Raw genomic sequence first — 27,697 nt, 5'->3', positions numbered from 1 at the left:
TTGAGAGGTGCATCCATCTGTCCTACTGTGATTCTGACTGCTATGTGTTGTATGAAGCCTTTTATCTATTATAGATTGTTTCTAAACCACAGACAGTGCATGGTGATGCTGAAAATTACTCAATTGGGGCAAATGCAACATTTAAATGTTTTATCGAGGACTTGTTTCTTTGAATCCGCAGTGCTCTATGCTGACTGAAAACAGGCTAACGTTTATACTGCTCACTAAGCAAACGTGTAATTGAGCAGACAGCCCTGTTCCCCTCTTCTGTCTAAGTCTTCTGTGTCATCGGCAAATCTCCTCTGTCAGGTTAAGGAGGCTGAGAATAGAAGACATAAGTTGATATTTGCCAAATAGGATGTGCCCATTTTGCCTAAAGGGAAGTGCAACAAAATCACAAGACATTGCATAAGAAGTAAGAAAAAGGACCTGACAAAATGGACCGGTATGCGTCTTGAAAAGTATATATTGAATTATAATTATTATATTATATTATTGATTTACACATTTTTAAAAATCTGAAAATCACAGATAGTACATAGTACATAATTATTGATTTTAAGTTGGATCTATCTTCTCTTTATCCCAACAGTAAAAGCCACAGTATCAACCCAAAAAAAGCCACATGAAATTCAACTCAGGCACCCACACCTGTGCTTTAAGATCTCGGACACCATTTTGAGGCATTCTCAGAAGAGTCCTTGTCTTGTCCCTGGGAGCTAAAAGCAGAGGGTGAGACTGATTTTGCTGCTTTGAAGATTGATGTTGGTGTTTAAGAAGCCTCTGAAAAGCAGACAAGACCTTCGGGCTAATCTAGCCTTAGATGATGATAAAGACGCTCACCTGCTCGGAGCTGATAACATGGCACTGCTAGCCAACACTGTAAAGAGCAGCCACTTCTATATGTAGCAATACTGACACTTCAACATCCTCATTTCAGCTGCCAGAGATGACCATCTTTTAAGACCTTATATAACCTTGAGTACAAAGGTTTCGCAAATGTGTACAGTGGCACTCAATCTGTGCTTTCCTAGGGATGTTTGATAGAGATATTACAAGGTTAATATTTGAGATGGCTTATGCCTTTTCAGGATAAAAACATAGCGGAGAAATTAGCATTTTACGAGAAATTCATCGCAAAACTGAACTATAACTGAATAATAATGAAATCCAATGTCATGATGTTATGCTATAAGGGAATTCATGCGATATGAAATGATATTTACAATGTGTAACAGGCCAGATAAACCCTGGCTTCAAAGATAAACAGTGTCAAAGACCACCTCACTGTTTGCTATTCTGACCGAAAAAACAAACAAAAAAAGTTTTATTAAACAAAAGGTGAAGCATCATAATTTTATCACAACTTCTAAATATTTAACAATTAAAATCATTTAAATAGATAAAACCCCTAAACATATGCTAATCCATGTCTGAAGAAAATGGGACTATCTTGTTCAAAATAATTCATTCCTGTAACAGGGAATTATACTAATTACCATACTGTGGCAGAAAGGTCAAATAAACACACCCACTTCAAGCCTCAAAACAACCTGATATTTCATAAATTAGCATCAATTCATTGTACTCTGTGCTGGCGTATAGGGGTTTGGCCGATCGGCGTGGAATGAGCCACTGTCAAATGATAAAATTAGCCAACATCTGGCTGACAGGGGACGCAGTGTGTTTACAACTGAACAGGCGACAAGGCGGCAGTTGGGAATAATCCTCATTTGGTGGTGGTGCTGTAGCGCCTTAGATTCGTCTAGAAAATACAGTGCATGTTTAATATGACCAGCAGACCAGGCTAAGTATATTTAACAATCACGTCACTTGGTGTTCAGTTTCACCATGTTTGTCTAGGCCAGTGAAAGCTTGTATTAACCAATGCATGAATTATAGAGCAAAAAAAAAAACTGAAAAAAAGTTACACACGCAGGGTCTTTTTTGTTTATTTATACATTTATGGCAAGACAACAGCAAAACTTAATGAGGTTAGTTGTCAAAATAGTGCTAAATCCCTGTCTGCTGGGGGGAGACCCTATTAGGAGATTCATAGACATCTGTACAAGACGTCTTGTGCATCATCATTAGAATTTCAAAGTGGTTTTGATTGTTTGATCTCATATCCAGAAATTATTGTTGGGAGAGTAATTATCATAAACCCAGTTCTAAATTTGTTTTCCACACTCTCGGTTATGATCCATAATTAACTATACTGGAGAGATTACATTATTTCTTCCTTTTTCGGATGAGGAATCAGCATGGAATTTCTCCCATTGGGAATTTTATGGATTTTGCCAATGCAAAAAAAAAAAAAAATAGCACAGCTACTCTATATATCACTTCCATCCATGTGCCGACAGACTGAGACCGATATCCCCTTGATCGCAGCTGCAAAGAAATTATATTACATTTGGTGGAATGAAATGAAAATCCCACCCTCCCCCCTCAATGTTTTGCACTTTAGAAAGGAGGAACGAAATAATGAATTAAGCCCATTTGAGGATATTGACTGATTCCCTGAGTGCTCACGGCGCCGTCCGTCCGTAATCTATCTCCGAAATAATCATTCATGCTCTAAATACTTCAGAGAGAGAGGATCATAAAAAATACACCATCCAGCTCCATTGATTTGCATTGTTAATTTCCCACTTGATGGCTTCAGAGAGAGGGAGTGATGAAGGGGCAGCAATGGCGGGCTTGAAGTATCCGACGCGGCAAATCACAAGATAGCCGCTGTCAGCAATGAGGCTTGACAATGAGGCAACACAATTAAGCAGCAGTAGGGAGTGGAGTGATGCGGCTCTCCATAAAACTTGTGAGATCACAACTTATCAGCCTCCACATAAACACAAGGCACAGCAGAGATAAAGTCTGCGCTACAAGATCTTTATCAGATGCTACAGCCGGCCAAAAGCACTTGGCTGTTTATGGATATGACTGGAGCGGTGTGGGACAGATACTGCTGGATCTGACATCACCGCTGCCTGACACCTGAGCTCTGTTGTGTTGGCATTCTGAAAAATGACTGTGGATGTTTGCAGCAGAAAGAGGTTTGGTGGAACTACAGCAGCAACAGCAGCAGGGCTTGGCCGATATGTGACAGACCTCATAAATAATGTAGACATATCAGCTAACTAAGATCCAAAATACACAATGCACACACAAACAAACAAACATGTACAGCTTCCATTGTAAGAATACTTAAGATTGCAGTTGCTTTAATATCAGTGGAGTAGCCAAATGCCCATTCCTACTTTCTCTACTACAGCAACATTCAGAATTGAAGACTGGGTCTCTTAAGATTTATTCAACTTTATTTAACTGGCCACACCCACAGGAATTTGATTTATGTGAAGTGGAATTGACTAAATTACAATTTAAAGTATTTCAACAGGCATTGTGAGAAACAATGTGTTCTTCCACCCTAGTTCATAATTTTGTCAAATATATAAAAATAAACTACAAACTCCTATAGATGATATTTCAAACAGATATACTTTTCTGTCTGTCTGTAAAGCCTATAAAACCTTCAAATGTACTCAACATTCAAATTTTGTCTTGACAAACCTACCTTTCATTTGTAATGTTTTACTGTACTGTAATGTTTTATTCTAGCTTTATGCATTTTTTATCAACACTTGAATGTGGGGAAGTCTCATAAAAAAGCAACATTTTGAACAAAAATCAAAAATTTTGACAAAGACTTTGTGAGATCGCTTGTTTCGGTTTCATATTTTTTTGGGGATCCGGAGATTTGCTACTATTTAAAAAGATGCGTAACAAAGGCCCCCACTGTATAACAGCGAAAACATGTATTACCAGAAAAACTCATCAGTGGTGGGAAAAGAGTTAACTGAGTGTCAGGTGGTCACATTTTGGCCATTGCATCGAATCTTGCAGTTTTTATTCAGTGCCTTGCACCACAAATGCTGCATTTTTAAAGTGCTGTCAAGTTGAAAGGAGCACTTTTAAAAAGTGATTCTCAAAAAAAAAAAAAAAGTCTCAAAACCCCATGCATTCTGTTCCATTCAGTTGCGCTCCATCTAGCTCTCTGAAAGGAAGAACGTGCCCTGTGTGAACGTCCTGTTATACAGCTCAGACCATTTTGTGCTGACCTGAACTGAAACCACCATGAACAGTGTTGACACAAATTGCTGTCTGAAGAATTGACTTGCAAGGAGCCACCGAGGAAAAATAAAAAAATGAGGTCTTTTTGACATGTACTGTATAGCAGTTACTGAATTTCAACTGGTGTGAAGTGTTTTGAAAATGAAAAAAATTGTTTTCATGATCAGGGCTATCACTCGGGTTCTCATGCCAAACCCTACAACGAAGTACACAGCACTCTAAATTGATTCATTATTTAATGTAGCTTTCTTATCAAATCACATTGTGCTTCTATTTCTCTGATCAAAATGGCTTTTCGGGCACTGAATGAAGTGTGAAGCTTGTTTTTTTTGTGTTTTTTTTAACTATTTCATTATATAAATGCTCGTTCTACAAGAAGATATTTGATGAAAAGAAAAACCGCAACTGTGACAGCCATCGCAGAAAACAGCATGCATTTAACTCTGATAAACCCACACTTACGCCTCTCGATATGCTTTCAATTACAGTGGCCTCGATTACTGTATTGATTATGAAAGGCTCGATGACAACTCGTTTGCAAATTCCCATTTGCATTTACGTAGCCTCTAAAATGACACACAAACGAAGAAATAAAAAGAGAGAAAGCGAGAGAAGGTGGCATCTGTTGTGGCTTTTAGACAGATAAATCACACTAATCCATCCCTTTTACATGAGCCCCGTGAGGGTTAATTGGTTTGTGAAGACGGGTAATGAAGGAAAATGGTGGTGTTTATTGTTGCGCCTCTCTCATTAAAAGGCGGCAGTTCGGCTGGCATGCGGGTGACATTTACACACCCATCAGACACTGGGAGGAATGCGTTATAAAATGAGCAACTTTACCCAGTGTCCTCCCATCTGGGCACAGTAACGCCACATGACAGTGAGTTTCATAAACTATAATGAGGTTAAAGTCATAAGACGGTTTAGAAAGATCAACCATACCCAGGAGCATCATGGGAGGTCACAGATGGTAAAAGCAATAACATCCTAGCGAATACAAACCTGTAAATGCAAATGCATATGGCCACTCAAACACATTGAAGCTAAATTGCCTTTCATTGGTTGCACAAACTGCAAACTGAAAGACCCGGCCCAAACTCCTGCTATTGGTTGAGCCATAGTATTAAACACTTCAGCTCTAAACCTGAAATCATGGGCAACATATAAAGAAGACGCAGGCAATAGCCAATACAAGAATGGACATGTCAATGAGCACAGGAAGTGCTAATGTGCAGATGTTACCTCTCTCCTGCGTGATGCCCAGCACGTCTGTTTGACTTTCCAAACCACAGCAGCAACCAGCAGCAGGGACAGGAAACAGCTGGAGACAAGACACATGGAAAATCAATAGATCAGTCAATCAAATAAGATTCATGAGTTCGTAATTGCTATTGTGGATAACATTCCACTAACCTTCTAGGCTGGACTGGGGACAGATGTTACATATTTGTATTTCAATCACACAATCAATGATAAACAAGTTCATCCAGCATGAAAGAATCAATGCCGTATGGAACAGACCGTTACGTCAATCATTTACGCAATACCGTCCAGTGCAGTGAAAAACAAGCACATCTGCACTGCAACAGGTCTGATTTCCTCTCGCACACGTACACGAGACTGCTCAATGGCTATTTTCAGCAATTTAGATGATGTGTGATGTTATAGAAAGTCGACCTTGAGTAGAAATGGTTGTTGTGAAAGGACATCTAAAAGCAGAAATCCCTCTTTGTGTTTTACTTACAATTGGCAGAAGGGGATAAATGCATGGAACTAAAGCAAAAGGAAAAAAACATTTGGTGGTCATACAGTACACAATCTATTTGGTTGTTGTTGTTGTTGTTTTTATCCTCGGTTCACGGCCAGCACCTGCTGCTGAAGTATGATAAAGCACCGGTGAACAAATGTCAGAATGTGTGCCTGCAATGTGGGAGGATTGAGTCACATTATATATATATATAAAGAAATTAAGACAATCGCCTCGAAGACCTACAAGTGCTTGACTTTGTAAAAAAAAATTGTTTTTACGTCCTGTAATGTTTCTGGGGAACTGTGAGCAAACCTAATTTGTCGCATAGTTGTAATTAAATTATCCATAACGCAAAAAAAATCACCTGCAAACGCATGTCAATAAAATATCAATATTGGTGTATATTCTCATTTTTTTCAAGGTAAATTTGATTTCTCATGTCATGACCCCTTTAAATGTAAACAACTTCAAAGGCACTAGCAAATTCAGTATTGCAGTGCATTGTAGAAATGTTATGAAAAAGTCTGTTCACTTAAACTAATGGTACACATGGTAATCAAAGGCGGGTGGAGCTTAACAAAGGGTCAAAATACTGACATGAACATCAGAGGAACAGGGGGCAACTGGGGACAATGTCATCTACCCATCATTCATATTCAAACAGAGCCTCCATTCAGCCAGCATTATTACAAATACATACCATCAACTCCACAGAGACACTGCCTAGAGGAAGAATGTTCATTCTCAAATTAGACAATCTGAGGCTTTGTGAGGCTCTGCAAAAATATGGAATGTATAATATAAGTATATGGGGTATTATACGATGGCGAATTTGAATTTGCACCATGGGAAGGGTTTAAATCCTACTGCAAGTGCACATCTTGGGGACGTCTTGGGCTCTAATATTGTTCGCCTAGTCTCTTTGCTTAAGCACCATATATTAAGGGGACTAGCTCATTACATCTGAAGCTGTTCAAACGCTAAAATTAGCTCTGGACTAATCATAGTGTAGTTGAGGTAATGCAAGAGCCTGAAACTGCCTTTTCAACCATTTCATCTACCATATTTCAAAACCCAATCAGCACAAGTCAGAGGTCCCTTATTAAATCTATTAATGATGAGGGCAATTAATTCCTAACGAGCTGGATAATAGATCTAATGGATGGAGAATGAGGCCCAATACTGCCAGAGCACTTTCAATGAGAAGGTTATAAAAGCACATTCTTTTAAGTGGTATGACGAATGTCCTGATTGACGGTAGTCGCCATTTTAAATAAAACCAGGCAGGACATTCAAGTGGACATGTCATCTGGAAATTAAAGTGATTTGTACCTTGTCAGAAAAAAAAAAATGTGCAAAATGTGCTGTTGTACCTTTAAAGCATGCCAGCATATCAATGACAACTTAGCAACTTATCTACCCCTAAAAGGTACATATTACTAGAGTAGAGTAATATATACCCTTAAGGTAGGCCTACTATTATGAAACTTTTAGGTTTATAGAGTATAAGTGGCCAACTAAAAAACAGTAGTTTTTTTCCTTTGTTAGCAACTCAGTATTGAGTTACAATTGCTGTACATATTCAGGTGTAGTGTTTTGTGTAGGTGTGTGAGAGAGAGAGAGAAAGAGAACCAGTTTTCAAAATAGAAAAAATCCTACAATATTAGTATTTATGTTAAAAATAAAGAAAAAAATGCTTTAACTCACACACATGCAAGAAACCAGTATCAGCTTTGTGAAAAATTCTGACCCATCTAAATGGTAAATGGACCATTTATATAGCGCTTTCACAGACCCAATGGCCACCAAAGCGCTTTACATTTTGCCTCACTTTCACCCGTTCACTCACTCATTCATACACCGACAGCGGTGTCAGCCATACAAGGCACCATCCAGCTCGCCGGGAGCAGCTGGGGTTAGGTGTCTTGCTCATGGACACCTCGACACTTGGTCAGGTGGAACCGGGGATTGAACCACCAACCTTCTGGTTTGTAGACAACCTACATGAACCACTGAGCCACTGCCGCCCCTGTGTGCGAGTCACAGCAGAAACCGAGACACCAGGGTTCTATCTTCTAATGTCCAATTTGGGTGATCCCATGTGAATTGTAGCCTCAGTTTCCTGTCCTTAGCTGATAGGAGTAGCACCCGGTGTGGTCTTCGGCTGCTGCAACTCATCTGCTTCAAGGTCCGATTTGTTGAGCATTCACAGTGTTGGGAAAGTTCACTTTCTACACGAACTAGTTCAAAGTTCAGTTCACAAATTTTAAAATGAACTAGTTCAGTTCATAGTTCATTCTTCACAATTTTCACGGTTCCAAAAAAATGAACTAGTTCAAAGTTCTTTTTTTCCATATGTTCCTGCGAGCTTTTTTTTTTTTTTTAAATTATTGCCACAACCTATATACAACCACAGACAGCAATTATTTTATCGACGGGCAAAGTTTGCACAGAAATGTAAGATTTTTCCCATCCTCACCGACCTTGTCTTAAAACTGATCATTCGATACGACGCTTCCTCGATACTTTGTCGACTACATGCTGCTTTTTGTTTTGATGACGCAATTAGATTGCAATTGCTAACGTCATTTATACTCTAAATGAGCTTACTTGATTTTCCGCCATCACTCTTCGTTACTGCGCGAACTTCAGGCGTGTGCATGTGATTGTAACGTGCGCGAGGGGTGGCGTGTGCCCGATCTGTGATTGACAGTCAGATCTCACACACCCCCCCTACGCTGATTGGACATGATGAACCGGGAGCTGTGGATTTTTGCAAAACAAATAACACGCTCCAGGTGGAGTTAGAAGCTCGGGTTTTTTTCCAAAACCACTTTATTTATGTTGTTCTGTCAGATTATAGTGTCGATTTCACTGAATATGATCAAAAAAATTTTGCCGACGGCAGCTTTAAGGCCTGTTTAAGTGTGTTTTAGCCATGGTTTTAGCCGGGTTTTCGCCTGGAAGGCTCTATAGAAATCTGGCACCCTATTGAACGAAGTTAAACTGAGAGAGCGTGCGTTCACAGACACCAGAATGAACGCGTTCACAGTAACGTTCATCAGGCAGTAATACAGTACGTTCAGTTCACGTTCGCCCAAAATATGAACGAGTTCATGAACTATCGTTCAATGAACGCGTTCAGGCGCAACACTGAGCGTTCAGAGATGATCTTCTGCAGACCTCAGTTGTAACAAGTGGTTATTTGAGTGACTGTTGCCTTTCGATCAGCTCGTACCAGTCTAGCCATTCTCTTCTGACATCAACAACCCCAGAGATGGTTGTGCGCAAAAATCCCAGTAGATCAGCAGTTTCTGAAGTAGGCCACTCAGACCAGCCCGTCTTGCACCAACAACCATGCCACGTTCAAAGCCATTTAAATATCACCTTTCTCCCCCATTCTGATGCTCAGTTTGAACTTCAGCAGATCATCTTGACCATGTCTGCATGCCTAAAAATGCACTGCCATGAGACTGGCTGATTAGATATTTGCATTAACGGGCATTTAAACAGGCGTATCTAATAAAGTGGTCGATGTGTGTATATAATTATTATATATAATGAAATATAATTCAAAAAAATTATAATTAAAAATATATACAGTAATATATTAAATAAATACATGGCAAAGGAAATTAATTTAAAAAATGCATTCACGTTTTGTAGAGTCCGATCAGCGTGTAGTAGTAATCTTTGCAGGAAGCAACAATAGTCTGAAGCATGAAAGAGGTGAGGCAATCTACCAAAGCTGCCCGAGAGAGCAAACAGCCTACAAGGATTACAATCAATACAGACAACCTTAGCTGAGGATATAAACATGCACACCATCAGTCACTTCCTGCATCTATCTGTCATCCCACCCCGGTCCAGCTTATGTTTATGAGTCACAATAATGCATAATCTTGTATTCACTCAGGTACAGAGGACAAAAGCCCCATTACACGCAAATAAGAAGTGGGAGAGAACAAGCTTTAGTCAGTTACACAAGTCAAATGAATTGCCTCCAGTCGCCAGCCAGTGAAGCACAGGCATTCAGGACGCTAATAACATCAACGGCGATATGAGCACGCCCTTCAGGCCGTGGATAACTTCTGTCCTGACTGAAGCCAGGAGGGAAAAAAGAGAGGTGGATGAACGTTAATCAATATAGAGAGAAAAAGAGTGCGTGTAATTGGGCAAAACCGAATTGCGGTGTCACCAATTAGCTGGAGGAGTGGGTGAAAGGCTTAATCGGTCTTTAATTGTTACTGTTTTTCTTGCTCATTTATTGGAGCTCTAAGAGAGCAGAGACGGCAAAAAAGAAACTCTTCAAAGAAACCATATTCAAAAGGCATTTTCGAAGCTAATGAGGGACTACAGACTTCAAAAGTACAGACTTTGCTCTAAGTACACACCAGTTACTGTATGTCTAAAAGGGGTTCTTCTAAACATACATACACTATGTACTGTTCTTTTAATCGCATTGTGCCATTTATTATTTTAATTGTCTTTATTTTCATGAATACTTTTTCTACCTAGTCTGTGTAACAGTCTCTTTGTTTAGAAGACAAATATTTGAATGGATTGAGAGAAAAAAAAACCTCTGGGAATGGATGAGAATGACAGACAGCAGAGTTTACAGACTGATTAAAAAGCTCATCAACTTTATCAAAGCTAGATGAAACATAAAGAGACAAATATCCATCTACTTGTTTGAGGCTTGCAGCCTACAGTCTCTCAGGAGGGTGTTCTCAAATTTTAGGAAGATTTTGAGAAATGCAATTCTAATTAAGTTTATGTTAGGAGCTGGAGGTAATATGCTAATCAAATGCATGAATAAGATAATGAAAAAAAAAATGTTTTACTGGCTAACTTTAATATAATAATTGTATTCTTCCACCAAGTTTTTTGACAATATACTAATGCTGCTTTCCATTAAACAGTTGCTGGGATGACGTCATTTTTTAAGCCAACACGAAAGCTAGTATCACCATGGATCCCTCAGCTTATTACATTGGCTTTTGGATTATTGCAAAAATTAATTATTTATTATTCTAACACGTTTTATTCATCAAAATAATCTTCACAAATCAACAACATGAATTAAAATCAATTATGAATTTTGAAGCCAAAATAGTAAGAAGCTAAAAAGCAAATAAATAAAAAAAAAAGGGCTTTGCTGATCTATGTGAAAATATATTAAGCCTGTTACCACAAACTTAATTTCAAGCATTTCACCAAAAACCCAGTCATAAAACTAATTGACACCAGAGGTTCAATACTGCTAACTCTCTGACTTCCAACCTCAAAAAGTATGGCGGCACCCAATGAGATACAAAGTTTATGATAAACATTAAGTTTTAAGCAAATAAAATGCATCAATCAGTCAAATTTGCAGTATTGATGCTACATCAAATGATAAGCAGACTTGTTTAGGCAAATGTTTGTAAATACAGATGTGTAAAACACTGTAAATGATCCTCTATTAACTTGCAGAACATCCTTGTTTATCCTCGAAAATGTGCTTGATGGGACGCCCCTCTGTTGACAAACAAACAACCGCTCAGCGAGCAATGAAATGCCTTTATAGATAAAGAGCATAGACATCAAGTAGGAATATCCCACATCCGACTTTGAATGGAACAAATTGTGAATGCAGAATGAAGTTGATATGAGATATAATTGGCTTTAATCTCTGTAGTAAGTAGTTTACCAGGGCCACTTGTGTTCCGCTAGAGAAGTGTTTGTTTACCTCTTTAGCATGTCTGGTGCACTGTGGTATATCCATCATCCTGACAGCCAATCAGGTTAGGGAGTCAGAGTTACACGGTTACTGTGACATCCAGACATAGAAAATGCTTTAAAGGCCAAAAAAACTGAAGGGAATGTGCACTTACTTTTGTAGCAGTACTAGAGGCTGGCCAGTGTTTAAATATTGTCATATAAATGTTCAGTTAAATCAATGCAGGGTAATTTCACTTATATTCAAATGTTATGCAGTTTTGCTCTCGACAATAGACTGTACATAAGTGATCATCTTCCTGTTGAGATAACTTTGAATCCTGAAATTTAAAAAAAAATATTTAAAAAAATGTATATATATATACACTCACCGGCCACTTTATTAGGTACACCTGTCCAACTGCTCGTTAACACTTAATTTCTAAGCAGCCAATCACATGGCGGCAACTCAGTGCATTTAGGCATGTAGACATGGTCAAGACAATCTCCTGCAGTTCAAACCGAGCATCAGTATGGGGAAGAAAGTTGATTTGAGTGACTTTGAACGTGGCATGATTGTTGGTGCCAGAAGGGCTGGTCTGAGTATTTCAGAAACTGCTAATCTACTGGGATTTTCACGCACAACCATCTCTAGGGTTTACAGAGAATGGTCCGAAAAAGAAAAAACATCCAGTGAGCGGCAGTTCTGTGGGCGGAAATGCCTTGTTGATGCCAGAGGTCAGAGGAGAATGGCCAGACTGGTTCGAGCTGATAGAAGGGCAACAGTGACTGAAATAACCACTCGTTACAACCGAGGTATGCAGCAAAGCATTTGTGAAGCCACAACACGCACAACCTTGAGGCGGATGGGCTACAACAGCAGAAGACTCCACCGGGTACCACTAATCTCCACTACAAATAGGAAAAAGAGGCTACAATTTGCAAGAGCTCACCAAAATTGAACAGTTGAAGACTGGAAAAATGTTGCCTGGTCTGATGAGTCTTGATTTCTGTTGAGACATTCAGATGTTAGAGTCAGAATTTGGCGTAAACAGAATGAGAACATGGAACCATCATGCCTTGTTACCACTGTGCAGGCTGGTGGTGGTGGTGTAATGGTGTGGGGGATGTTTTCCTGGCACACTTTAGGCCCCTTAGTGCCAATTGGGCATCGTTTAAATGCCACGGCCTACCTGAGCATTGTTTCTGACCATGTCCATCCCTTTATGGCCACCATGTACCCATCCTCTGATGGCTACTTCCACCATGTCACAAAGCTCTAATCATTTCAAATTGGTTTCTTAAACATGACAATGAGTTCGCTGTACTAAAATGGCCTCCACAGTCACCAGATCTCAACCCAATAGAGCATCTTTGGGATGTGGTGGAACGGGGGTTTCGCATCATGGATGTGCAGCCGACAAATCTGCGGCAACTGTGTGATGCCATCATGTCAATATGGACCAAACTCCCTGAGGAATGCCTCCAGCACCTTGTTGAATCTATGCCACGAAGAATTGAGGCAGTTCTGAAGGCAAAAGGGGGTCCAACCCGTTACTAGCATGGGGTACCTAATAAAGTGGCCGGTGAGTGTATATATTAGTTAAATTATTTATTTATTTATACTTTCTCATTTCTGGACACTGTATCCAGTTCTATCGAAAAGAACATTCTCATTTATTTTTCCCCAAAATCCTACAAATTCATAAACAAACTGTCAGCCAAGCCACGGAACCAAAGTACAGAGAAAACACTGACGGCTTAAGTGACAGAGCTCCAAATCAATACTCAATGCTACTTACTTCTGTTTCACAAACAAACACCACTATTCATCCGTGTAATTAAAATAACTTAAGTGTGCCAGTGCAGCATACTCTATTTATTTACCACAATAGAATATTTTCCACAGAGCTTGATATCTGTTTTGGCCTTGTAAAACAGTCGGTCATTTGACTGAACTTCGGCTTTGAAAGCACTTGGCTTGAACTCCAAGTATACTCTCGACAGAGAACCAGAGCTGTGAATCCACAGCCAGAAGATATGAGGGAGTGAGAAAAAGAGAGAAAAAAGGGGAGGGATATAAAGTATACGCACCAATCTCCCTCAAATGCCAAGATGAATTACATTAGACGTGTCCCTCGCCTGCAGAAGACTAAATGCACACCAAACAACAAAGCCCTACAGCCTCTAGCTTCAACTTTGATATCTATCAACACTCCCATGCCCATAATTGCAAAACAAACAAAAAAAGTGTTCTCCCTATTCATCCTGGATAATATATCCAAGAATATGTATAGCATACATCGCATCCCTGTTGCCATGACCTCAACCTTTGTGAATGTCAGGGCCTACGCGCTTACACAATAATATCCGCTGGAAATTACTCCACACAAATATGGATACATACAAGATAAATGGCCAGTGTCAAAGTTACAGTGTTATGGTGCATTTTCCAGCGCACTCCATTAATAAAACCAATAAAGCTGTGTATCAAATAAGTAAAACGGTTATAATGAAAAACGGCATGACTAAACCATAGCAGTTTACCCTTATGTCAGTTTATTCATAGCGACATTCTGTTTTTCTGTGATAAGCAAATTGATATGTAAAGGTTGGAATGACGTTAGATGACATTTGTGTTGACCTGACAGTTAAAAATCCCACAGAACACAATACAGAGGCGGCTGACAGTCTAGCATGAGCTTCAATATTTATATATACTGTGGCAGGTGGCATGTTATTATTTATACAGAGTAGGTGGCATGTAATTATTTTGCAGCAATTTGAGGCACTTTAAACACAACTGTAGTCGCTCAGCTCTGTAATTTGACTGTCCGGATGTACAACAAGGTATTTCCGAACACATATGACTACTGAAAACAAAAAATGCAATTGCAAACATCTTGTGCGTTCACATAAATGGATGATTTCCATCACCTGCAGAAATGTGCAAATAGTTTTGGTTGCTGTTCAAGAGTCAAATTAAAAGCAGTGCAGGTTCACCCTTATATACAACAATTTTAAATGAGTAATTGTTTAATATATAGCAAAAGGCAATATTAATATTTTAAAAAGTTTAAACTATAAAACATCTCTTCCGGGCAGCATTGAAAGCATGAGGGTAAATGATTAGAGACATTTTTTTTTTCTTTTTTTTTTTTTTTGGTGACATATCCCTTTAATACTGTATTGTACTGTACTGTACTGTAATGTCAACATTAAAAATGTTGCGGTCAGACAGATTTTTTTAAAAATGTTTTTTCTAAGGCTGAATTTACTCGATCAATCATTGAGTCAAAAACAGTAATATTGTAAAAAATATTCTGTAAAAATATTGATCAAAAATACATAAACATTGATCAGCGGACATAAACAGAAGCTCAACCGAACTTGATTGGTTCTTGCGGAAGCTCAAACGTGCAAGCACAACACGAGCATGAACATCATTGGTTCTCGCACGTCAAGCAAACAAACTTCCGTTTACCATAACTATGTGAGTTGATGAATGTTTATATGTGAATAAAAGCCTAAATTCAATCTTATAAAGCGATTCGTGTCTCTACAGAAAATTTGGACTAAAGAGCTAAATTTATATGGATTAGTTTTACTATCTCTTTATGAACTTTTTGAAGCACCAGTGGTAGTTGCGTAGCTGTCTATGGAGGGACGGAAATCGCTCAGATTTCATAAAAAGGGTTTAATTTGTGTTCCGAATATGAACAAAAGTCTAACTGGTTTGGAACGACATGAGGGTGAGAAAATAATAATAGAATCTTTTATTTTTGGGCGAACTTATCCCTTTAAAAAATCATTCATATAAGCTGACATTTCTTATTATTATTAGTTGAAAATAGCCACGCTGCAGTGTAGAGTAAGAATTTAGGGTTAGTTTATTTTTCTTTAGAATGTTTGATGAACAGCATTTGTTTGAAATAGAAATGTTTTTACTCTAATGTTTGCCATCAATTTAATGTGTCCACAAGGCTTAAAAGTGACACTCATGCAGGTTGCCAGATTGAGGACATACAACATGTACAATCGCCATTGAATATGGAATACAGAATCAGAATCTATGATTTCTGACCCAATTAGTTTGCTCACTGCAATGGGCTGTTTCTCCCATTAACTGGCAACCCCGGGCTGTTCAAATACTATTGGGTATATTATCAGTGGGTGGGATCGCACAGACCAAAACAAAAACAGACATTCCAACACGGAACGCACATTTCAAAGTAGAATAACTGGCTGTAGCATTGATTTTCAGAGAAAGTATTTGAACTTAGCATGTTTTTTTTTTTATATCTGCAAACATATTATGGTACTTTTATGCTTTAGTACAGTCAAACATACAGCACCTTCAATAATTCCAAATAAAATAAATAATTATACTAACCCCAAACTTTTGTATGGTCATGTACATTCATATATTTGTATCACAGACGTAATGCTTCTACTGGATATATGCACCTATTAAGTTCTAAAAAATATTAAAATGATATATCATAAGTTGTGGGGTTACTCATTTCCAAAATAATTATCTTCAGTGAACATTTCTTCAGACCACATTGCTGTTTCTGATCGCAAAAATGTGTCCTTTATAAACATGCTTTAAAACAACATGAAATGCATTTATTTTTGGAGATAGCAAGAGTGGCATTATTTGGCTTCATCACAGCCAACACAATTACACCTATTTTGCTTATTCATCAGCCAGCTTTCATTAATGGCTTCTGGATGGTGAGGTTAATGCATCCTTGCATTCTCAGCAACCTTATCTCACTAAATTCCAAGACCTAGAATTAAATGCATTTTACAGAATAAGGAAATGTTTAATTTATTCACAAATATTATTCTGTTTAAAGCTGCAGTCCGCAGTTCTTCCTCTTTGTCGCCATCTCTGTTTGAAATCTGCAATTGCAGTCATTCGCGGAATTATCAACTTTACGTGAGTTGTACTTCGACACCCTCGACACGGCACAGCGCGGATGAACACAATGTTTGAGGAGACTGTGAGGCTGTCAGTCACCGCGCCGGTGTGGAGACTGGCATTTAGAATCACAGATTATTCTTTTTGGAAGTATGACCAACATAATAATTTTCACTGAAAAATGTCATCTGAACAAGTAACATCCACTTTTGTTCTGGTTCTGACATTGCAGTAAATCGAGCTGATTAAATCTAAAAATCGCTTATCATATCACGCAAAACCGTGCAAATTATACTTTGTTCTCAAATTGTTAATGTTAACAACGTAAGCAAGCATTGCGTGACTACATGTATTAATGTCCTTCCGATATTATCCTTGTTTTCGCATGGATCCGGTTGCAGTCTCTTTTTTTCTGTCGCCACTCCGAAGTCCGAACGAAGTCTTTTGCATTTTACAGCGGGTGAATCTGTTGTCACTGGTGATTGTCGTTTGAACCTTTCTGGATCCGCCATCAAATTGATAAGTTTAATTATATCAAGTGCTGTGAGAAAAGGCTATAAATCTCCACCTCCAGCATCCTCACACGCAACATAGCCTACTAGCCGAGACTCCTTCTTCATGTGTAAAGATGTGACGTAATGACGCAAAGACATGCTCGAATCTCCCGTGGAAATCCACCAGTAACACTGGAATTGAAACCATTATTACAAGCTTACCGCTTTGAATCGAGCTAAGGCAAGCAGAGAGTTTTGAACACTGGCTGGTTATATATTTTCTCAAATATGTATTTTGGATAATTATTAACCCCAAAAAAGCTACGGACTGCAGCTTTAATTACACAGAACATTACATTTAAATTAATAAAGTATTCATACCTGAAAAATGTGACAAAGAACTGCACCAAGTCCATGATGCTGCTGTGCTGAGAGAAGGATATCTATGAAAAAAAAAAGAAGAAGAAAGGTGGTAGAGATATTAGATTATTAGCACTCCTGTAAAATATCACATTAAACCTTTACTGAAGGATGTCAAATATATTTAACATTGGACATGATATTGTCTCTTGACAGCCTTATAGTTATATTAAAAATAATGGGAAAGATGTGGTTTGTGTAACAAACAAAACACATCCGTTTACAGTGCATTGGAAATGAACTTAATTCAATAAATGTTTTAATCACCAAATGGCTTTACATTTAAAGGGGGAAAAATAAACATGCTGGGCTAGGTGACAAGAAAATAAACTACTGTTGAATCATGTTTAAAAGCTTTCTAAAAAACAGATGGCCTATAATAAACTTGTATATAACAGATGACATATAATTTAATCAAGTGTTCATGTTGTTGATCTAATTTAACTTGAATTTGTTGTGCAACGTACTCTGCAAACTTTCTGTAGAATAATAAATGCTTCTAATCAAAATAATTTTGACTTGACATGCAAGTAGTTTTATTATATATTCATGGCATATTAATTTCAACAACTTGGCAAGTTTTCTTAGAAAACAAGCAGCATGAATTTTCCCCACACATAATATCTCAAGTTCATTCCCCAACCCTAAATATTCTAAAAGACTCAAATGCTCAGAGAAAAAAGGTTTTTATTTTTGTTTTGTTTTTTATACAAAGAACAGCTTATAATCCACATCATTGAAATCAATTAAAAGTAAGCTAATTATGCAGTAAAACATTTATTTATATCATTACTAAAACACTAAGCAACTGGAACTAACAGTGTTAGTACAATATTGAAGCTGCTATAATACTTCAATTTTACTCCATATTAAAACTAACATAACGGAAATTCAAAGGGCTACTTATGTCCTGAATAACTATGATTGCATTGTAAACAAAACAATATTCTTAGATCAATTTAATAATGCTTAATATATCAAAATAAAGATTTACTTTATCATAAGTATCATTAATATTTATGTTCTAATAACTGTCACATGCTGTGGCTGTAATAATAGGTCGAAGACGAAGGAGTATTCAAATAACAGTTTTTTTAACAATTCCATTAAAGTCACCATGAAATCAAAATCGACCATTTTTATTTTGTACGTTTATTATAAATGATTTATCCGTGCACGTCATTATTATTATTTATTTCACCAGCACTCGTAATCTTTAATCAAAAACATTAATCAAAAACCTCCTCCTCGAAACGGTATTATTTGTATTATTATACAAACTAGAGATTTCATGAATGGTTATGGCCATGAATGTCACATTTGCATATTCTATTGTAGGAATAGTTATGGAAAAGTAAAAGTGTTGAGAAGCAGCTGATGCAGTGTCATTTTTTATTTGACTTTATTTATATCAGGAGTGTTTACTGTGTGGCTGTACATGAGAAAGAAAGCGGACGAGATGAGGCAACCAAAATGCAACTATGGCCCTGTCCCAAATGGCGCACTCCAGACTTGTGGACTTGCTCAGAGTCCACACTTCGGTGACGTCATGTAGTGCAGACCTATAGGGCCCTTAGCGCGAGTCCGCGAGGGCGCATTGAGAGGTATTTTTGGGACAGACTCGATCGTCACGCCGGAAACAGGAAGACGGTCTGATTGTTGTTATGGACAGGAGCTACAGGTTCGGGGAAATATGCTGCCTATTGTTGTTGTGTTTACATATGACTCAGTAAAGCCCTGACATTCTGTTCTATTTATTTAATGAATCATAATGCGATCGTATTATTCAGCTCGCTATTATTAGCCTATGTTTGAGACATCAACCACTGGTCGATGATCATAATGTTTGTGTAAAACTTGTCATAAAAACCGTAATGATAATTACACTTAAATATTTTCTTCTCAGCCATTTTAACAATTGTCCGTGAGCGAAATCTCCTCCCATCCGTTATCTGATTGGCCTTTCGCAAGGATTCCTGGGTAGTTAAAGTGCGTGGAGCCTGCATCTATGCGGGCTTCGCGGAAGACCGCTTCAAGGGTACAAAGGGGGCGCTGCTGAGCACACTTCAGAGCGTTAAAATGCTAAATGGGACGGCCTACGGACTCGTAGACTCGGCGAGTACGCGCAATTTAAGTCCACGAGACCGAAAGTCCGCATGAAGTGCGCCATTTGGGACAGGGCCTATTATGACCATGGATTAACACACATACGCAGTTAACCAAATCAAAATTTATTTTCACATTGCATGACAGTTCCAATACAGCTTCAAATCTGTTAATAGTCAATATACATGTATATAACAAACATATCAGTTTTGATTATATTTATTAGATTGAAAGAGTCCCAGAGCCACTGGGAATGAAAGTCTGTGATGGTTAATTCATTAAAATACACAAAGTACCATGTACCAATACATAACTGTAGATGGTGTTTGAAATCACTGGGGTTCAGTAGATTAACATTTCTCCCTGTCTTCCTTTACGTAAACTGTACAATAACCACAGTCTGTTATATAAAATGCATTTGATTTCTCAGCTGTTGCAGTCAGACCCACAAATAAGATCCTTGGTTCCTGTCCATTCGCTGATTACTTTAGCTACATGACCGAATTATTTGCCTTTTCAATATCTGAGGCCACTCACATCGATTGCTTATGAGAATCCAATACATAATTCTCCCAACTAAACCTATCTAAATCTTATCCGCACTCCATCTCCATCTAAAAATCGACCATCTGATAAAAGAAAATGTCATTTTATGATTGATTTGTAAATGTCAGATGTTATCAGAGTGATTTATTTTTCTAGAAGTGCCGTGCTTTAAAAGTTCAGGCGACAAAGTGTGTTTACTTAGTTTGAATGAGTTTCTTTTTCTTAGAGGACAGGCTATTATCGAAAGCAAAAACAGAGCCAGGTATAGCGTGGCAATTACGCACACACATACAGACGTTACTCATGGACCCTCTCTGTCACGCACTATGCAGGAAGCAAAGATTTTGCATGACCAATGATCATGAACAGTGACTAACATCTATGAGATATTTCCAAACGTCATAAACCTGCTGTTATTTCTGGATGGAAGAAAGAAGCATTAGGTTAGATGGAGAAGAGCGGATAGGGAGGTGTGTGTGCATGCAGGTGGAAGTGAGGGGGTTGGTCAGCCCTTAAGTGATTTACTGGCATTTGCTTTTTGCAGTGAAAGTGCATGACAATCAAAAACTGAAAGAAAGAAAGTGTTGAGAAAAGCTGATTTCACTTGCCAGAGGGACTGGCCATTAAGCGGGCCGAGCTAGTGGCTGGAGCTGGTACCTTTACTGAAGTGCTCTTGACTCCTCCCCACTCCTAATTTTTAGCCTTTTACTGTAAACATCATGCTGGCTTGAGAGCGGTAACACACAAATTGAGACCATCACCATAAGCAAATCCTTAAAGGTACAGATGTTTGTTTGTTTTTTTAACTAAAAAATAATTAGTAGCACCTTTGAGAAATATGGTTAAATAATGATATATGCACAGGAGATGAAGACTCATAAAATTTGTTTTATTGTACATAGAAGTGAGTCGCTCTCTAATGGGTGGCTCCATTATGGTGCACATAACCACATTTCTCATGACTGAGTTGCTGAAATGTTGTGTTGCTTGCAGGGTTTTAACAATAGCTGATTATTTATCAAATTGTGTTTAATGGAATCTATTTCATCTTATTTCTCTCCCCAAAAAGAATCATTAAAAACCATTCTCTTTTCTTCACATCTAATCTCTACTGACTTTACTGAAGTGTTTGTAAAGAAAGGACATGGCAAATGTTACAGTTAACATAACTTCCCATGTAAAATGAAGGTGGCAATAAATGCAATCAAATCTGAATATGCAAGTGTAGTCTGGCTAAACAAATATTCAGGTATGAAATACATGTTAATTCCAGGTGTAGAAGGGTTCTATAATGGCTCGTTTCCACTGAGCGGTACGGTACGTACGGTACAGTACGGTTCGGGTCTGTAAACCATGATCCGGCTAGCGTTTCCACCGCCAACAGTACCCTTACATGATAGGCGTGGTGTTTGCCGGAAAGAAGCGATCGACGTCATTTTCGCGCGAAGAAGAAAGCGACATAGTAAACAACTATGGATGACATACTGCAGATCTTGTTCTTGCTTCTCGGGATGTTTGTCACAAGAAACAAGCGCCGGCATTAGGCGTTTCTCAACACCAAGTATACGCAAAGTCCGACTCAGGAGAATGACTCCCGAGGACGCGAGTCCAGTAATTCTGCTAATGGAACAGCGCGTTCTTGAAAGCGCCACTCAGCTCGCTCTGCTACTCCGGTTATCTCTGTATGTACATTTTAGGCAACAATAAAACGAAATATGTTATAAAAACACCACTCTGCTTCTTTTCGATTTCATTTAAATACATTTATAAGCACACAAATGTGGTTCAGGGAACGCATATCCTATTGATTACATTCACTGCATGTATGTAGCCTATATTTATATAAAACACAACCCTGCCTCTTTTCGTTTAAATTTAAAAATATTAAACATATTCCAGGCAATATGTGCATTGGTACAAATGTTGCAATAATTTCAGTTTTATCAATAACAGCTTTTTATAAAAGTATAAGTAAAAGGTACAAAAAGCTATACAGTAAAGCTTTAATATAATTAATGCAAACAATTCAGTCAAATATACAAATTCAGCGCTCAAATATATGAAACTTCACTTAGCCTTCTGCCAAAACTTTTGGCCGGGGAACGAATTATAGATTCACGAGACCAAAGATCGCCTGTTAGGTCTATACAAGACGAATTATATCTCATGTTTAACCACTACAGACAGAGACGTCAGAGTCAGCGGCAAACATCAGAACGACTAGCCGAGGAAAGGCTGTTCCAGGCGGGGCACTTGAGCGCCGAGCACCCGGTGATTGCTTGGAATGGATCTCAGTCAAATTATCATAAATCTATAAATAAACCACAGATTTGAGCTTTAAAAAACTACATTCTCGCATGAAAAACTCTTAAAACTACATTTCGTGACACAATAACAGTAGTATTATATTTCAACATATAAAAAAATGGCGCTTATAATGCCCCTGTCGCACGCGCAAGTGACGATACTCTGTCAACCAATCAACGTTCTGCAGTGAGTCTAGCTCCACCTTTTAGTACCGTACCACTGTGCTAGGTACCCCAACGGAAGGGTACCCAAAAAGTGGTACGGTACGGCTTTTTGGTACCATTCACAACTTTTGACAGTGGAAACGCAAATAATTGCGTACCGTACCGAACTGTACCGTACCGTACCGCTCAGTGGAAACGAGCCATAATACTCTAAGTTTGGGGTCAGTACAATTATTATTATAATTGTAAAGAAATTAATACTTTTATTCCACAAAGATAAATTAAATAGATAAATAGTGACAGTAAAGCTTTTATTATAATATATAAATATATATATATTAGAAAAATATATATTTCAAATAAATACAAAGTTCTGTCATGAAACTCTAGATGGTGCAGGCTAATAGGTCCTTAACTCAACCTGCTGCAATCACATCGTTCTCTATAGGGCACAGTTGATTGGTTACTACTGTATCAGTAGCCAATTAGCTTGCGTGCTCAACCTTCAATACTTGGTTAGCATTTGCTGTAGCAGTGCAGCACACTTTCAGAAACCCTCCATCTTCCCCAGCTCCACCTGCATAGATCTGCTAGGGGTAATTCATGTGCGCTATATTGTACAGCAGCAGCATGTCTTACTTGCTCACAGCAGCGTGTCATGTATGTATTGACAGTAGCAAGCCTCGTACTTGCTCTGCAGCAGCAGTAATAACCAACAACTGTAGCAGCGTAGAAGATCTATTCCGAAAAGACCAAACATATCAATATTGTCATATCCATTACCATGCCAAACAGTCCGAGAGTTGTCATGACAGAAATGCAGTTCTTTTGAACTGTTAATCAAAGAATTCTAGACAAAAAATTGTATTACAGTTTCCACAAAAATATTAAGCAGCCCAACTGTTTCAACATTGATAATACATTGATAATAATAAGGAATGTGTATTGAGCACTAAATCAGCATATCTGAATGATTTATGAAGGATCATGAAACTGAAGACTGGAGAAAAGGCTGATAAAAATTCAGCTTTGTCATCACAGGAATTAATGACATTTTATTAAAATAGAAAACAGTCATTTTAAATTGTAATATTTCACAATATTACTGTTTTTTTTTTTTTTTTTTTTTTTATCAAATAAATGGAGCCTTGGTGAAAATAAGATACTTCTTTCAAAAATATAGTCCTAGCTGTTTCTAAGCCATGGCAGACATATGCTTTTTGATGGCTTGCTGTCTCTTTATCAATTAAAATAATAAAAACCCTAACAAGCTCTTGAGTTTCTCATGATGTCTTTATCTATCATCAGCATTTTTCTTTCCATCTCACTTCAGCTTCTAGCTAATAACCCTGACTTCTCCACCTCCATTAAAGAGCTCTTTGAGGATATAAAAGAACATTATGGGTATGCTAGCTAGCAGATTCCAAGCTCTTGCATTTTCCCCGACATTGTAAATTTGAGATATCTACAGAAGAGATTTAACAACCTGAAAATGGTGATTGATGGTCAGGAGTTTAGGCCCAAAGTCCACTAAAGCAAAACTCTGGTTAGTAGGGCCGTTTCAGCAGCCCTCACAGTAGCTACAGCATCAGATTTTAATGAAGATGGGTGAGGTGAGGAGAGGTAGAAGGGAGTTTTTTTTAGCACATACTGTATCATACTGTCTTTTTTGTGTGATTTATTTACACTGATTAAGCTATAATTTACCACACAGAGTTGAACCACAAATCCTCCAGTTGCATATAGAGAATGTATATTAACTTGACATGACGGCAAAAGAATTTAGTGAAATGTTAGGCTACTAAACTAAAAGCGTGCTGGACTATAAAGGAAGTTTGTGGAACACTGTGCCAGATGTCAGGGATGGCATAAGCATTAGCATAATTTCTCTTTTAACTGGAAAAAAGTGTGATGATATCCAAGGCCAACTTGTACTAAATGTATTGATTTAATTTTGCATTAGCATCCAATTATCCAAAAAATGCTACCTTACACATCTAATTTACATTTAGCTGCAGTCCAATGCAATGTTCGGCAGAAAGGTTTGGCAGGAAAAACACTATAGAAAAAGTTTCATGCAGGCAGACCCACTTTTATGAAACTTTAAATCTGTCAAAAATATTTCTGCTAATGTACTAGAATGGGGCTGCGCTTGCAAAGGCCTTGTGCATGTTACAAGATTGACGCTAACAGCAAATTAAACAATTTAGTGTCCTGTTTTCTGTCATGTTGTTGGCTTAACAACACTTTACACTACCAATTGCATACTACAGGCGTCAATCAGAAGCTATGATCACAAATTGTACTTAAACTCATGCACATAGGTACATAAGATCAGATGCTTGACAAAATGTCAGCAAACTATAAAGGACATAATTACAAAATTATAATCATCATCATAATAATAATAATAAACCAAAAATACGGATGAGACAGTGTGTTTTCAAACTTTTTGACACTATGGACTGAGGGGCCATGTATTGTATATGTATTAGAAGTACTAATGCAAAATTAAACTGGGAAGCAGAGTTCAGAAGCACATTGACCATCTTCTAGAATGATCTGACATCTAGAAAAAAACAGGAGAATTAGTTTAAAAGTGGACACCACAACACCATCATTGTACAGAGATCAGAGGCTAAGTGATTATTGAGTGCATGTGCTTTTAAAGTTCAATGCCACCTTTGAGCACCAAGAACCCTGAGGTTAGCAAAACAGAGTCAGGGTGAATCAGAGGGTCTGTGAGGCCTGAAGGTAAAAGCAAAGGGAGCTGTTAAAGGCAACTACAACACTTCTCTGAGAAGAATATCAAGAGCTGAGCTGAGGTGAGGACAGGACACTGCTAACCTCAGCACTGGTCACTGAACAACATGCTGTTGCAAACACGCTGATTGTGTTTGAGTGCAAGGGAAAGAATAAAAATAGATGTTCCTGTACCTTTCCCAAGAATATTAAAAGTGTTATAAAAAGTTCATGAGTATGATATCTGACTTCTTGAACTGGACGTGTGGGATAAAGGGATGCAAGAGCGAGAACGAGAGAGAGAGAGAGAGAATGAAGATCGGCAGTTCTGCAGATGGTACATTAACATATTCATGACAGAACCTAATGACTGCAGTAAGATATTAGTTGAATATTATGCACACCTACAATATTCAAATGAGTATCATATTTATAATCAGTCACATGCAAAGATGTAGCTCACCTATATTATCTGAGGTGGAACTAACTAATCGTATGCTTGTATGACATGTGATGCTAAATCATGCACACTCACAATAAACATCTGGCATCAAATCATCCCAAAATGTCAGGTTTTGGTGATCTAAGGCCTTGCATCTGCTTTTATATTTTATTGACACTACTGCTGAAGCAAAAACCTAATTTTTTTTAATAAATCTGTACTAAAATATTGTGATCCAAAATTACACAGATTGAACACTTACTATAGCCTGGATGCCAGCCCGAACCCCGCCCACAACATTTTTTGGTCGGGAAGTTCGGTCTGGACTCGATCCATTGAGGAGTAATTATGATCGGTTCAGAATTAGTCGGGCCAATCAAATTGCCAGGGTGGGCTTTATACGATGATGGACAGATGATCTGCAGTTACGTAATCATCACGTCACCAAAGAGCGCTTGGGTTGAACTGGTTTCAGAGATAACTGCAGCTGAAGAATTGAGATGTATTCCGCTATCGCGTCTGTTGTAAAAGAAATCGACAGCGCATTCATTTTAAAAGACGAACAGAAAACTGCAATTAAGGCATTTGTCGATCGGAAAGATGTGTTTGCCGTCCTTCCTATGTGATTCGGCAAAAGTTTAATTTATCAGCTGGCTCCGATGGTTGCTAAGAAGATGGGACGCAATGAAAACCCTGTGGTCGTTGTGGTTTCTCCTTTGGTCGCACTCATGGAGGACCAAGTAAAAGAAGCAACACTCATTATTTTACTACTTCTTCCAGCGTGCGTGTAGTTGAGTTCTGTTAACAATTTGCGTAGCTCATAAAAAAAACACTTATTCCGTTGCTCTGATTGGTTGTAGGTCTATCCAATTGAGTGCAGAGTTTTTTTTTTCCTGGTTCGGTTAAGACACGCCTCATAATCAAAGCCCTATGGAGCAGTATCAGACTCACATTCTGACTAGAATATGAGTATGACGAAGTCAGGCTACACTTACTACATAAAACTTAATAAATATTATTTTTCCTTTAACACCTAATTTATAAAAGTAAGTTTTACTATGGATGGTATGGTTTAAATTTACAAAAAAAGAATGCATGTAATAATAATATCTTTAATAATAATTAAATATTTTTTTCAATTATATATATATATATATATATATATATATATATATATGTATGTATATATATATACACTCACCTAAAGGATTATTAGGAACACCATACTAATACTGTGTTTGACCCCCTTTCGCCTTCAGAACTGCCTTAATTCTACGTGGCATTGATTCAACGAGGTGCTGAAAGCATTCTTTAGAAATGTTGGCCCATATTGATAGGATAGCATCTTGCAGTTGATGGAGATTTGTGGGATGCATATCCAGGGCACGAAGCTCCCGTTCCACCACATCCCAAAGATGCTCTATTGGGTTGAGATCTGGTGACTGTGGGGGGTATTTTAGTACAGTGAACTCATTGTCATGTTCAAGAAACCAATTTGAAATGATTCGAGCTTTGTGACATGGTGCATTATCCTGCTGGAAGTAGCCATCAGAGGATGGGTACATGGTGGCCATAAAGGGATGGACATGGTCAGAAACAATGCTCAGGTAGGCCGTGGCATTTAAACGATGCCCAATTGGCACTAAGGGGCCTAAAGTGTGCCAAGAAAACATCCCCCACACCATTACACCACCACCACCAGCCTGCACAGTGGTAACAAGGCATGATGGATCCATGCTCTCATTCTGTTTACGCCAAATAAAAAAAAAAACAGAAATCGAGACTCATCAGACCAGGCAACATTTTTCCAGTCTTCAACTGTCCAATTTTGGTGAGCTCTTGCAAATTGTAGCCTCTTTTTCCTATTTGTAGTGGAGATGAGTGGTACCCGGTGGGGTCTTCTGCTGTTGTAGCCCATCCGCCTCAAGGTTGTGCGTGTTGTGGCTTCACAAATGCTTTGCTGCA

At 38.2% G+C, this 27,697-nt stretch overlaps 1 protein-coding gene across 3 annotated transcripts in view; it reads right to left on the bottom strand.

Annotated features, from left to right (window-relative positions):
- Positions 1–27,697, bottom strand: part of atrnl1a (attractin-like 1a) — a 261,486-nt gene that overhangs the window by 80,480 nt on the left and 153,309 nt on the right. For all 3 annotated transcript variants that reach the window (XM_056265511.1, XM_056265510.1, XM_056265509.1), the window contains 2 exons: positions 17,387–17,448; positions 5,377–5,455 (listed from right to left, as the gene is read on the bottom strand). In XM_056265511.1, coding sequence (XP_056121486.1) covers positions 5,377–5,455; positions 17,387–17,448 — 141 coding nt within the window. The remainder of the gene's footprint in view (positions 1–5,376; positions 5,456–17,386; positions 17,449–27,697) is intronic.

Source organism: Rhinichthys klamathensis, unplaced genomic scaffold (assembly GCF_029890125.1).
Source record: "Rhinichthys klamathensis goyatoka isolate OS25496 unplaced genomic scaffold, OSU_Roscu_1.1 h1tg000235l_1, whole genome shotgun sequence".
Classification (NCBI taxonomy): domain Eukaryota; kingdom Metazoa; phylum Chordata; class Actinopteri; order Cypriniformes; family Leuciscidae; genus Rhinichthys; species Rhinichthys klamathensis.
This window is presented reverse-complemented; position numbering and strand designations above follow the sequence as displayed.